The 14,706-nt window shown below is 47.4% G+C and overlaps 2 protein-coding genes across 2 annotated transcripts; both read right to left on the bottom strand.

Moving 5' to 3' along the window:
* Positions 1–11,507: 11,507 nt before the first annotated feature.
* Positions 11,508–12,545, bottom strand: ATNIH1004_005866 (uncharacterized protein; the record flags this gene model as incomplete). The annotated part of the gene is made up of 1 exon (XM_033570505.1): positions 11,508–12,545. One exon carries the CDS (start codon positions 12,543–12,545, stop codon positions 11,508–11,510), a length of 1,038 nt encoding a protein of 345 aa, XP_033426537.1.
* Positions 12,546–13,493: 948 nt separating this feature from the next.
* ATNIH1004_005865 (uncharacterized protein) lies at positions 13,494–14,251 on the bottom strand (the record flags this gene model as incomplete). Its single annotated transcript, XM_033570504.1, has 2 exons — positions 13,494–13,964; positions 14,156–14,251. The coding sequence occupies 2 exons, from the start codon at positions 14,249–14,251 to the stop codon at positions 13,494–13,496; spliced, it is 567 nt and encodes a 188-aa protein (XP_033426536.1).
* Between the last annotated feature and the right edge of the window lie 455 nt (positions 14,252–14,706).

Here is a 14,706-nt window from a genome sequence, read left to right as displayed (position 1 = left end):
TAAACAGCCCACCCAGATTATTATTAGCTGCAGTTAACCAGATGAGAGCGGCTGCTTATCGAGAAGACCCAATTTATCCTGCTTATATCCAACGTGTGGTTCAAAGGAACGCACGGACACGGCGGAATTTCAGTCGACCGGATCAGCGACATGATCGACTCTTTCAAACCCAGTATGAACATCCTTTGAATGCAGCTACTTGCGATAATTGTTCGGCTGAGTGGGAGATCAAAAGAGCTAGACGTGAAGACAATGAGCCACAGCCGCATTATGGTATTATTGCGTCAGGTAATGTTGTTATAAAGCATGGTGGAATACGGGAGCAGCTTAGGAAAGAAATAGGTGCATTATGCTTTGAGATGGAGGCTGCAAGCTTGATGCAGGACTTCCCTTGCATTATTATTCGGGGTATTTGTGATTATGCCGATTTGCACAGGAATAAGCAGTGGCAGGGATATGCAGCATTGGCGGCAGCGTCCTACACAAAAGAGTTACTAAGTTACGTCCCTCGTGGCCAGGTGTCACAAGAGAAGTTGGTGGCCGAAATTTGTAAGTAACACTCGCGTGGGATTATTGGCGGGTAGGTTTAAGTCAAGTAACACTTCTACCCTTAGCAACACTTGCAGGAGAACTCAGACTCTTGGGTCAGAGAGCTATATATATTGAACAAAAAATCGATTTCCAAGGGTTGAGTATTGCGAGAGGGTCAGCATTTGATTCTTATGAGAATCAGCATGAAGAATGCCTCAAAGGGACCCGAGTTCAGCTACTCCACGACATTGAGGAGTGGGCAACCTTATCAGATGAGAAATGTATATTCTGGCTGAATGGCAAGGCAGGCACTGGAAAGTCAACAATTTCCCGCACAGTTGCAAGCCTCCTAGAGAAGAAAGGCTTACTAGGGGCGAGCTTTTTCTTCAAGAGGGGTGAGGAGGATCGAGGGAGTGCAAAGAAACTTTTTCCAACAATTGTCACACAATTAGTGAACAGCATGCCTCAACTATTGCCTTGCATTCAGAAAGCGATTAAAAATGATCCTCACATATCGGAGAAAATGCTCAGAGAGCAATTCGAGAAACTTCTGCTTCAGCCACTGCTTGAAATGGACCAGGGACTGACTGTGACTGCAGCCCGAGTGATTGTGATTGATGCACTTGATGAATGTGACCAAGAAGATGATATAGGGCTGATTCTTAAGCTCTTGCCGCGAGTCCAGAATTCAAACGCAGTGAAACTGCGATTTCTATTGACAAGCAGGCCGGAGTTGTCAATCAGGTTTGGTTTCAAGGAAATTGCCGATGACTACCAGGATTTAATTTTGCACCAGATTGCTGAGCCAGTTATAGAGCATGATATCTCTCTATACTTCCAGGTTAAGTTTGCGCAACTAAGACAGATGCGCTCTTTGTCAACAGATTGGCCTGGTAGTCGGAGAATCAAAGTTCTGACAGAGCGAGCAGTGCCCTTGTTTATTTCTGCTGTTACTATATATCGATTCATCAGCGACAAGAAATGGAATCCTGACAAGCGACTTGAAGCAATACTGGCTGACAACACTACCTATGTGTCTAAGATGAACAGCACATATATGACAGTGTTAAATCAACTTCTCACTGGCCAGGATAAATGGGAGTCGCAACAGCTACTTCAAGACTTTAAAGATATTGTTGGTATTATTATTCTCCTTGCAACTCCTCTCTCACCTATCGCTATCAGCCAACTTGCAAAGATAAAGTTGGGCGATATCAACATTCAGTTGGATCTCCTTCACTCCGTGCTTGAGATCCCCCAAAATCCACTTTTACCGGTTAGGCTTCTTCATCTATCATTCAGAGATTTCCTTCTTGATACCAAGACAAAGAAGACAAAAGAGAGTGAAAAATTCTGGATAGATGAGAAAGCAGTACATCTGATTATCACTAGACAATGCCTCGAGCTCATGCATTACAGCTTGAAGAAGAATATTTGTAACTTACCGAGCGATGGTATTCAACAAAGTGAGATTGATATACAATCTATTGATCATCACCTGCCGCCGGAATTACGATACGCCTGTCGTTACTGGGCAAAGCACTTGATTCTATGTCAGGACCCAGTTAGTGAGTTGGTCAAGGCTTTCTCGTTTCTTAAAATACATCTCCTTCACTGGTTGGAGGCAATGAGTATTTTGGGCCATATATCTGAAGTTGTGGAAGTAATAAAAAGATTACAACATGCCCTTCAAGTCAGTACCCCGAGTTTGAGTGCATATATAATACTGAAGAGTATAGGGCAACCGATATTGTGAAATGTTGGGGTTTTTCCATGATGCTTGGCGATTTATCCTTAAAAACCGGCAGATAGCAGACGCTGCACCCCTTCAGCTTTATTCTTCAGCATTAATGTTTTCCCCGCGAAATTCAATTATTAGAGACATATTCAATAACGAACTGTTGAGTTGGACCCAGCTACCTAAGGTTGAGGAGTCCTGGAGTGCAGAGCTACAGACCCTTGAAGGCCATTCCAATTGGGTTTGGTCAGTTGCCTTCTCACCAGATAGCCAACAACTGGCGTCCGGCTCTAGTGACAAGACCATCAAGCTCTGGGATCCCACCACGGGTGAGCTGCGTCAGACCCTTGAGGGCCATTCGGATTCAGTTCGGTCAGTTGCCTTCTCACCAGATGGCCAACAACTGGCGTCCGGCTCTGATGACAACACTATTAGGCTCTGGGACTCCACCACGAGTGAGCTGCGTCAGATCTTTAAGAGCCATTTTAATTCAGTGTGGTCAGTAGCATTCTCACCAGATAGCCAAAATTTGGCATCCGGCTCTATTGACAAAACCATCAAGCTCTGGGATCCCACCACGGGTGAGCTGCATCAGACCCTTGAGGGCCATCTTAATTCAGTTTGGTCAGTTACCTTCTCACCAGATAGCCAGCAACTGGCATCCGGCTCTGATGATAATACCATCAAGCTCTGGGATCCCACCATGGGTGAGGTGCGTCAGACCTTTGAGGGCCATTCGGTTCGGTCAGTCGCCTTCTCGCCGGATGGCCGACAACTGGCATCCGGCTCTAGTAACAACACCATCAAATTCTGGGATTCTATCACGGGTGACCTGTGCCAGACCCTTGAGGGCCATTCTGGTTGGGTTCGGTCAGTCGCTTTCTCACCAGATGGCCAACTCCTGGCATCCGGCTCTGATGACAACACTATTAGGCTCTGGGATCCCATCACGGGTGAGCTGTATCAGACCCTTAAGGACCATTCTAATTCTGTTCAGTCAGTTGTTTTTTCACCAGATAGCCAACAACTAGCATCCGGCTCTGGTGATAAGACTATTAAGCTCTGGGATCCCACCACGGGTGAGCTGCGTCAGACCCTTGACAGCCATTCTGATTTTGTTTGGTCAGTTGCCTTCTCACCAGATAGCCAACAACTAGCGTCCGGCTCTAGTGACAATACCATCAAGCTCTGGGATCTTAGCACAGGTGAGCTGCGTCAGACCCTTGACAGCCATTCTGGTAGGGTTTGTTCAGTCGCCTTCTCACCAGATGGCCAACAACTAGCGTCCGGCTCTAATAAGAACACCGTCAAGCTCTGGGATCTCAGCACAGGTGAGCTGCGTCAGACCCTTGACGGCCATTCCGATTGGGCCTGGTCACAAACCACGGTTGGGGTATCTATATTGGAAAATCAGTGGGTTTGTCTGCAAGGTAAGAGAATACTATGGCTCCCACACAGGTATCGACCCGATTGCCTCACAGTACATAATGGAATACTTGCTCTTGGTCATCGATCCGGGAGAGTCTCCTTTATTTCAAAGTTAGAAGCATTCAAATAATGCATCTATCAATAATGTCACACACTTAAGTATTACGATCTTTTCTCAAAGCGGAAGCTTAGGAAAGCCAGAAAATTTATAATATTATGCGCAGTTTCTCACCAAGATCAAGAATTATATTTGGTTTGCCGCATTTTCGTCATTCCTGAGTAAGCCAGAGCTCGATCAAATCGATCCGCAGTTAATAAATAACTGGGTATCCTGCATATCGCCTTAGGCGAGGGGCCGGGGTATGAATCATCATCATCATCATCATCATCATCATCATCATCACTGTACAGCACGAAAGAAAGAGTAGTCCATGTTCTAGTTCGCTGTCCAAGGCTGAAAGAGCTGCGCCAAGAATTGCGAAAGAAAATTGGGGATGCATTTAATGTCTCATGCATGCTAGGGGGACGAGGAGACGGCCAAGGGAATTTCCCATTCTAACCATAATTCCCAAGGGAAATGGGATGGGAAACGGGACCTGATTTCTAAGGTAAGTGGGAATGGGAATCTCCTGTCCGAATCTGAGCAACGCTCTGCGGGAGAGATGTCACAGGCTGAACCTGTAACATACTATATAGGGCGCTAGATGCGACTGATCGAAGATCAGTCGTCTTGTACCTTTTTATATGGTCAAGTGGTTTTATCTCTACTAGCGCAGAGACAACCAAACCATCACAAGAGATTCTGTCAGATATACGGCTAGTCCCGAAGAGGAAATAGAGTACGATTGGTAAAAGGGTCTTATTTTGAATGAATTGAGCTGGTTGGGCTCTTCTTGATTATTCTCTTGGTTATTCTTGATGATTATTGTCAACAATTATGGTAATTTTGATTATTCAGCACCTTTTTCGGTCAATATTGTTGATGATACAACATCATCGGATCGCCTATGTTTCCTATATGAGTTAGTCTGCATTCTTCATTTGTTTACCTCGCCTTTATAAACGCGAGATGTTTTGGTAGTTTAGTTGAATCAGAGACCTAATTCAAAGAAGGGTTGATACTTGCGAATACGCGTAACTTTATGGTCGACACTTTCTCAGTTCCAGCAATCTCTTAGGGCCACTTACGCCCTATAGTCCCCCAAACTATAGAGATCAGCAATGCTCTGTCAGGTTCAGTATTATCTTAGAGCCACCTACAGGCTATATTTCAACCCATAGGCATCAGTGATGCTCTCTGGGCTCAGTGTTCTCTTAAAGCCGCTTACAGTCTATATTTTTAACAGCCCATAAAAATCAGTAATGCTCTCTCAGGTCAAGTATTCCCTTAAAGCATGGGAATACCAAGTTCCACTAAGCCAATAATTATCAATAAGCATCTTTTAACTCCTTAGGTGTAAAGGGCTAGAGCCCGTTTGACCTCTCGGGCCAATGTCCCTACTGTCCCCGTTGTCCCTATTGTCCCTACTGTCCCCGTTGTCCCTATTGTCCCTATTGTCCCCGTTGTCCCTATTGTCCCTATTGTCCCTATTGTCCCTACTGTCCCTACTGTCCCTACTGTCCCTACTGTCCCTACTGTCCCTACTGTCCCTACTGACCCTTTTGGCCCATTGGCCCTCGATCGATGTCACGTGACTCCCCACCTTGTTTGTTTACCGCTTGTTTCCTCTTCCTTTCTTCCTTTCTTCCTTTCTTCCCTTCTTCAACGATTCCTTCTTGTACATAACCTATCTTGTAGGTTCTATGGGTTCAGCCCTTGACATTAGGAATCGTTCGTCACTTATCTTATACTGAAACGGAATGGAATAGAACAGAACGGAAAACAACTCCAGACAATACCGAACAGAATGGAAGGAGAATATAACCCACCAAGTGGGAGTACAGAACTACCAACATGGGCCGAACCCCTATTTCGTCAAATGATAGAACAACAGCAGATAGCTCTTGGTCTGCAACGGGATCACTTCCAGGGGCAAATCCAGACATTACGCGCGGAGCTCAAGCAGCACTCCAAATGACTCCAACCCCGGCAACTTCGAACACCACACCGAGCGCAGCACCCGTACCTACCCCCTACCTCCTATACAACAGCGCCCTCGCCCGAAGCTAGCCGACCCCGAACGGTTCGACGGGACAGACCTTACGCTTTTCCCACAGTTTTAAGCCAACTGAAAGCGAAGTTACTGATAGACGAGGCCTCTCTTGGAGGAGAGTTGGAACAAATATGGTACGGCTATAGCCGCCTGGGAGGCAAGGCAGCAGCAAGGATCCATGCATGGATCGCAGCCAATGAGTCCTCTCCAAGCTTCACGCTCCAAGGATTTTACAGCCAGCTGGAAAGCGCCTTTAGTGACCCAACCCGTCAAGAGAAGGCCCTAGTACGCCTAAATACTCTACGCCAAGGAAACCGCTCTGTACTAGAGTTGGTCGCAGAACTCAATGGGTTACTCCTCGAAGCGGGTGGCAGCGGTTGGGAAGATAGAGTTAAAAAGGGGTATTTGAAGAGCGCGTTAAACCGAACGATTGAGAACCGATTAATAAATATCGAGGAAAAAGAGACTTATGATGGATTTTGCCAACAAGTGCAGGAGATCTCTCATCGCCTTGAGAATTTTAAGCGGAAAGAGAAGGGACCATGGGCACCACCATATTACAAAAACTCCGGTGAAGCTGTTATCCCTTCTAGTGATACTATGGACTGGGAACCAGCAGTGAAAACTGCCAGCTCCCGACGTGCCAAATGGGTAACTCAGGAGGAGATTAACCGACGATGGAGTGAAAGGCTGTGCGTACGTTGCGGAGCCCCAGGCCATATAGTTAAAGACTGTCCCTTCCAACCTCCCAGGAGGCCCCAACCACCTCCGCCTAGGATCCCCATAGTCGCTAATATCACCGGTGCGGTGCTGGAGGACGAGGACAACCTGGAAGACAAAGACAAAGCGGGAAAAGTGTAGCTCCTGTTTTAAGTCGCGAACAGGAGCGGATAGAGGCGAAAGAAGAATGGGAAAACTTTAAGGAAAAATATGGAAGGTCCACCCTTTATAATTACAGCCCTGGTTAACAAGGAATACAATGCAAATGCTTTAGTTGATACAGGCTGTGACCCTTATGGGATGATCTCTTCCAAGTTTGCCCAAAAAGCTGTCTCCAGCGCATTACCATCCCGCCACGGTTTATTAAAGGAATTGGGGGTGCTAGAGAGTATGTCACCGAGGTAGCCTACATGTCATTAGATATTGGAGGTCACTACCAACGAAGGATATTCCTCTACGTGGCCCCGACTGATATAGGCCACGATATTATACTAGGACTCCCATGGCTAATCTCTCAAAGAGCCAATATATCCACTGATAGATTAAAGTTAATCTTCCAAGACACTGGAACTGAAGTCAGCAGCGAATACCACCAGACCGGAATCCCTAAAATTGCTCCCATTAACGCGCCAACTCCTTTAATATGTGGGCTAGGAAAAGAAGAAAGAACAAGGAGATACGAGTTTTTGCCGCAAGCCTAAAAGATATTGAGAAAGCACTTACAGTAAAGAAATACACGGACCCTAAAGACAAACTACCAGCTCATTACCACCAATTTCTCCCGGTATTCAGCCGCGAAGAAGCCGACAAACTCCCACCGCTCCGTGGAGCTGGAGTCGACCATAAAATTGAGCTGGAAAAAGACGAAAACGGAAATACTCGTGAACCCCCACATGGACCGCTGTACAACATGTCTCGCGATGAATTACTAGTCCTCAGGAAGACCCTTTTAGAATTATTGGACAAACAGTTTATACGAGTCAGCAATTCGCCCGCTGCAGCCCCGGTTCTCTTAGTAAAGAAACCAGGAGGAGGACTACGTTTTGTTGTGATTATCGAGGCTTAAATGCAATCACAAAAAGGACCGATATCCACTTCCTTTAATTAATGAGACACTGGAAAGGATTGGGAAGGCATGCTGGTTTACCAAGCTTGATGTTATTGCTGCATTTCATAAAATCCGGATCTCGCCAGGAGACGAATGGATGACAGCCTTCCGGACTAGATTTGGCCTTTACGAATGGCTAGTAACACCTTTCGGCTTGGCGAACGCTCCAAGCACATTTCAGCGGTATATTAATTGGATCCTGCGTGACTTTCTAGACGAGTTCGCTTCGGCATACTTAGACGATATATTAATTTTCTCATCAGGGTCACTTGCTGAGCACCGAAGCCATGTTAACAAGGTATTGGAACGACTACAAAGGGCCGGATTACAATTGGATATTGACAAGTGCGAGTTTGAAGTCAAAAGCACCAAGTATTTGGGATTTATTATTGAAGCGGGTAAAGGCGTACGCATGGACCCTGCAAAGGTTAAAGCAATACTGGAATGGGCTGTCCCCACGACTGTTAAGGGTGTACGATCATTTTAGGATTCGCAAACTTTTATCGCCGCTTTATAAGGAATTATGCGGATATCGCTGCGCCGTTAAATCAGTTAACGCAGAAAGGACACGAGTTCAAATGGACCGAATCATGCGAGAAGGCCTTCCAGCAACTGAAGACAATGTTTACCACTGCCCCGATTCTTATACAGTTTAGCCCCGAGAGGGAGACTGTTGTTGAAGCAGATTCCTCAATGTGGGCTACAGGGGGAACATTATCACAGTACGACGATAACGGACTATTAAGGCCTTGCGCCTATTTCTCTAAGAAAAACAGTCCGGCGGAATGCAATTATGAGATTCATGACAAGGAATTACTGGCTATTATCAACGCTTTAAGGGAATGGGAAGCAGAATTATGCAGTATCGAAGGTTTTCGTATACTAACAGACCATAAAACCTAAAATACTTCACAACACTACGACGGTTAAATGAACGACAAATGCGATGGGCTGCGTTGTTAAGCAGGTATAACTTTACACTGGACTACCGGCCGGGGGAACTTGCAGGACGCCCTGATGCACTTTCCCGCAGAGAACAAGACCTCCCACAAGATGATTCAGACGAGCGGCTACAGAACCGTTATCGGTGTCTCTTAGACCCATCTAGATTTCAGAGGAAACCAAGTCTTACCCCTGCAACTGCCAGGATTAGTACAATAACTACTAAATCCACCGAACAGTTAATACCTGGAGAAGACCTTTTAACCTTCCGATAGGTGAACACTGGTCAAGCGCAGAACAACAGGATGTTAAATATGGCGCTATTCGAGCTGCTGTATATGAGGGTGCGGTCCGTTTTCCAAAGGAACTCGGCCTAAAACCGGTATCTCTGACTGCAGTATATCACCCGAGGGCTATTTGCTATACCGAGACCGCCGCTGGGTCCCTGACATCGAATCCCTTCGGACCAGGATTATGCAGGAAACACACGATTCGGTGATCACCGGACACCCAGGCCGCAATACAATGTACGCGATCCTTGCTAGGCAGTTTTACTGGCCTAATATTGCCGCCGATGTCCGCCGCTTTGTGGAAAATTGCGACAAATGCAATGCCAATAAAATATGGAGAGATCGCCGCCATGGAGTACTAAAACCCTTGCCGATACCCGACAGAAAATGGAGAGAAATAGCTATTGATTTTATTGAGAAGCTGCCTGAGTCTAATGGCTGCCAGAATCTTATGGTTATTGTTGATCGCCTAGGGAAAGGTGTTATATTAATACCCTGCGAGCAGATAGATACGCCCACTGTTACTACTAAACTTATCCAACACTTTATTGGATACCATGGTATTCCAAGCGCTATTACGTCTGACCGCGGTGCCCAATTTGTCAGCGATATGTGGGAAAACTTTTGCAAACAACTAGGAATTCGACGACGTCTATCTACTGCTTACCACCCGGAGACCGATGGACAGACTGAACGCATGAATGCGACAATTGAAGCCTATCTCAGGTCCTTTTGTGACCGTACACAAACTAATTGGGCCTCCCTGTCCCCCATAGCTCAACTCGCAGTTAACGGGAGAAACGCTACAGCCACTGGAATTAGCCCTTTCTTCTTAGACCATGGGTACGACATGGAGACAATTCAGTGGATAATACACAGGATACAAATCTAGTGCCCACAGAAACCCAACGGACCAAAGCTCAACAAGGACATGATATTGTGACTAAATTAGCTCACGCACTGGATATTGCTAAGGCCGAGCTCGCCGCTGCGCAGCAAAAAAATATGAAGCTTATACTAATCGCCACCGTACATCCGCACCGGCTTACCGTGTGGGTGATAAAGTATGGCTTGACCTACGTAATATACGCACGGAACGACCAAGCAAGAAACTAGATATCCGAAATGCCAAGTATACAATTATTGAGAAAGTAGGCTCACACGCCTATCGGCTTAACACTCCTCCCGGAATTCATAATGTTTTCCATGTCATGTTACTACGACCTGCCAATTCTAACCCTTTCCCGAGCCAGCAAAATGACGACTACCAGCCCCCTCCCCAGCTAGTCGACGGTGAAGAAGAATATCTGGTACAGGAAATCCTAGACGAACGGTTTGCACGTGTAGGACGAGGTTTTCGCCATGAGTTCCTAGTTAAATACACCGGTTACCAGCAACCTGAATGGAATCACGCTGATGCAATGGAGGACACCGAAGCACTTGACCGCTGGCGAAAGGATCACCCCCAACCGCCACAGAAGCCGAAGAAGAAGAAGCCAAAAAGAAACCGAAAAGGAAAGCCAAATATTAGGGCCCTACGCCCTAACATACGTCCAGCTCGGAAGTGCGTCACATGGGCAGACGGTGTCCCCCACAGAAGTTGATCCATGGCGGAGCCATGGAACGAGTAGTGTCCTCCCCACGCTTCGCACTCCAGTCAATGGGAACACTATTGTTGGATGAGCGGCCCAACACCAAAAGCCAAAGAACCGGTAGGGAGGGAGTAGTGTAAAGGGCTAGAGCCCGTTTGACCTCTCGGGCCAATGTCCCTACTGTCCCCGTTGTCCCTATTGTCCCTACTGTCCCCGTTGTCCCTATTGTCCCTATTGTCCCCGTTGTCCCTATTGTCCCTATTGTCCCTATTGTCCCTACTGTCCCTACTGTCCCTACTGTCCCTACTGTCCCTACTGTCCCTACTGTCCCTACTGACCCTTTTGGCCCATTGGCCCTCGATCGATGTCACGTGACTCCCCACCTTGTTTGTTTACCGCTTGTTTCCTCTTCCTTTCTTCCTTTCTTCCTTTCTTCCCTTCTTCAACGATTCCTTCTTGTACATAACCTATCTTGTAGGTTCTATGGGTTCAGCCCTTGACATTAGGAAACTCCAACTCTATCATCCACAATAATATCAATACCAGCTGCTGCTTGTACATGAAAAGTGAAGTTTTTAGTCAACGGCCGTGTTTTATATTAATCATCATATATAGCACCTTAATACTTTAGCATTCTCCGGGATATTATTCTAAAGGCCATAGGATCCACAAAGCAGTCCCGATTGTTTAACATATCTAGTAAATATTGAGCCAGGGCGCAGGTGAGGCCGCTGATGTCTATGTTCGTTAGTTTATGGTATGTCTGTATTATATGCAGAGAAACTTACCAGCGCCAAGAATAGAATCTGCAGATCTTGTTGAGGCATTGTGTATAAAATGAGCATGCGGATAAGATGAGTCTGGAATAATGATATTATAGATGGACGGGGATTTATTCGTCCCCACATCTACCAGTTAAACAGATTAGAATACTATTAAACAGTAGATCAATCCTCCGTAGACAAATCCATATAGAATTCGAGAGATCAAGAATCAAAGTCCCTTTCAGAACACCTTGACCACCTTCCCAACAGGCACTTCAAGGCCAGGAAACACGGATTTGTCCACTCGACTGGCCACTGCCTCCGACAGCTGAATCAACAGAGGTTTCCCGTCATTTCCAACAATCGTCAACAGACACTCGCCCACCGGTGCCAGACCCTTAACTAGCTCGCCCACTTCCGCCGCTGCTTTGACCACCTTGCCCACCGTCTTAGCCAGCCCCAGTCCCAATCCACTCACCTCGCCCGCGAGCGGTCCACTCAATTCCACCAGGAGGATCTTCCCATCCTCGCTGACAATCTGCAACAAGCAGTTATCTACAGGTGCCACATGCTCGAGGAGTCCGCCCTGTCCCACGGTGCCGACGACCTGTCCCACCGGTCCCACGATCGACTTCAATCCCACTTCAGATAGGAGACCCGACACGCGGTGATCTAGCCCCACCAGCAGGTATCCGGTATTCTTACCCAACACCACCAGGTAACATTTTGTGGGATCGTCCAGATCAGCCACGAGTTCGGCTAGACTCGGCGCTTCCTTAATGATATATCCCACGAGCTTGTCGTGCACGTCCAGTCCGCCGAGAAGATCTTCCACCACCAGGCTCAACTTGATAAGGAGTTCTTCACGGTGTATTCCCACGACGTGCAGGAGCTTATGGGTCGGGTTGCCCAGGTCTTGGACGAGGTGGCCGGTGCCGTGGCAGGAATGTTCGTCGCAACCTTGGCCGGGGCCCGGGGCGAGAGCCGAAGCTGGAGCGGTCTCAGGAGCGGACTGAGGAGCTGGCTGAAGGGCTGGTTCGGGAGCAGGTTGAGGAGCAGGTTGAGGAGCAGGCTCGGGCTGAGGAACAGGAGCTAGCTCGTGAGCAGGTTGAGGAGCAGGGTAGGGCACAGGCTCAGGGGCAGGAGCAGGATGAGACATCTCATGTGGCTTCTCACAAGCATATTCATGCGGAGACAAACCGCGATGCTGAACACCACCCAGAGGGCTGGCCGCCACACAAGCGCCCCAGGCCAGCACAGCCAGAGCAGAGATCCTCATGATGAAGAGGGAAACAAAAACGAATGTAAGCCTGAATAAACGAAAGACGTTGCGGAGGATAAACGAAAGACAAGGATGTACGAAGTAATGAACGAATGAATAGTCGACTGATCCACAGTGCAAGAGATGTTGGTATTTATGCTTTTCCAGATTGCATCGTTTTTTGCCCCGTCAGTCCAGGTGGGGCATATCCTTCTGCTAAGGACGAATTATATGAATTCATTGAGACGACGAGTCAACGTATCGCCTAGAATTGCCAGCAATGCCGCATACGATAGGGGGAGATATATTGAGTCGTACCAATGGTCCGCAGCGATGCATCGACAGAGTCTCGTCCAATCGCTTCGTATGACAGGCAATTTCCAAGTTTGCAGGCATCGAATATAATCCCGCCTGTCCCTGCATACGATGTGGCTGCAATAGTCTATAACCGTGTTTCTTTTCCAGGGAATGAGAAAAACGCCGATGTCGCCTCGGTCGAGCAATCAACGCAAACAAATGATTCTCAACCCGGCCTGTTGCCAGGAATACTCCATAGTAGTTGGTGAAACCGGGCAGGCGAGTTCCTGCATGAACTATCGATGTGGCGTCGATGATCACTGTGATATTGTTGATAAATCACAGTTCCATGTTTGCTTTGGTTAGAATCTGTCACGTTTACCCCTGAATCTGTACGGAGTCTTCTGTAGCCTGAAGATCAGGCATATAGAATGCGTACAGAGTGCCTATGCGTACTTGGTAGAGAAAGGTGAGTACTCGATTATGCAAATTGGTTGGTATCTCCCCAATATCGACTCCCGTGCCCATTGGGCCGCGACGCATCGCGACACAGGGGATGCTTGTAGTCCACCGTTCCCATCGGCCAAATAGGGACCACACAGATCTCATCACCGGCACACCCCCTGCATTCCTTCCAGAAGGTCCAGTTCAGGTAATCCATCAGTTGACTCAGTGGGCGGCCCCGTAGTCCATCTTATTCCACGCCTCAGCCGTCGTCGAGCAGATCTGCTGTGTAACCGACCAAATCGCTCGTGCGGCGACCCCATCTGGCGTCCTTGCTGGGAGAACCTGGGTTGCGCACAGATGCACCTCCCGAGCATGATCCCGACTGTCGTAGTCCACAAATGGACCCAGACTATTCTCAATCTCTTCATGGAGGTCCGCAAGGGTCGCCAACTGCCCTGACACCAGATACCTCAGTTCGCGCGCATACCGCTCCACCACCACATCCGCGATCGCCTGCCAATCGAAGGACGCCCCCTCCCCTATCTCTTGCATCTGAATCAGTCGTTCTAGATCCCTCCTGTTCGGCTCCATCTCCTGGCTGGAGAGGAGGACGGCAGTGACGGATGGTTGAGCGAATACCATGGCATGTTCGGGTTCAGAGGCGAGCCATTCCGGGCCGGAGACAGGATCACGCTACCAGGTTCGATGGTAGAATTGGGTGCCTGATGGAACGGAAGTGATAAAGACATGCAGTTGTAGTTCAGGGAGGAGCCCCATTGGCACATGCAGGAGTGGATGGTGTTGAAGATGTGGATTGCATTGATGTGGTTTATACTGGGAATGCAGTGATGAGGGGAATGATGAACACTAGAAGAGAGGCATACTATGCGAGCGCCATTTTCTTCATCCTGGGTGTTGGTGATGTGGAAGTCAGACTCGGGAGATGAGATCTTATCATAGGCACCAAGTGGGGCGGCCATCACGAAGTAGAGGCCATGGTTGACGAATTGATGCGGTATCGTATCCAGCACAGGATTTTATACGGTAATAATATGCTAGAGTCAAGGATGATATATATCGAAAGTTATAATAGATATACTCTGTCAAGAATAAACAAGGCGCCTCTGAAAATAGAGATTGAGGTCTTTCCGTAGCAAAACAGTCTGTCCAGGGTGATTTTATATTACTAGTACAGTCCCTCTTTCTATCCCGATTACAGTTGCTATATAAAAGAGCCTTATAAGAAGCCAATAAGGATATTGAAAAAGTAGTTAAGACTTGTGCGTGCTTCTAATACTATAGAAATTCTACAGGGCTAGATTAGTATATCTAGTAGCACTCCCATCACGAGTGCTTGTTGCAATACTGCTAGAATATATCTCAGATAGCCATTACTATAAGTCTACCACTTCTGTAATATACCGCTCTACTACGA

The sequence above is a fragment of the Aspergillus tanneri genome, assembly GCF_003426965.1.
Source record: "Aspergillus tanneri strain NIH1004 chromosome Unknown AapTan_4_pilon_pilon_pilon, whole genome shotgun sequence".
Lineage (NCBI taxonomy): Eukaryota > Fungi > Ascomycota > Eurotiomycetes > Eurotiales > Aspergillaceae > Aspergillus > Aspergillus tanneri.
The sequence above is the reverse complement of the archived record's forward strand: the minus strand, read 5'-3'. Positions and strand labels throughout refer to the sequence as shown.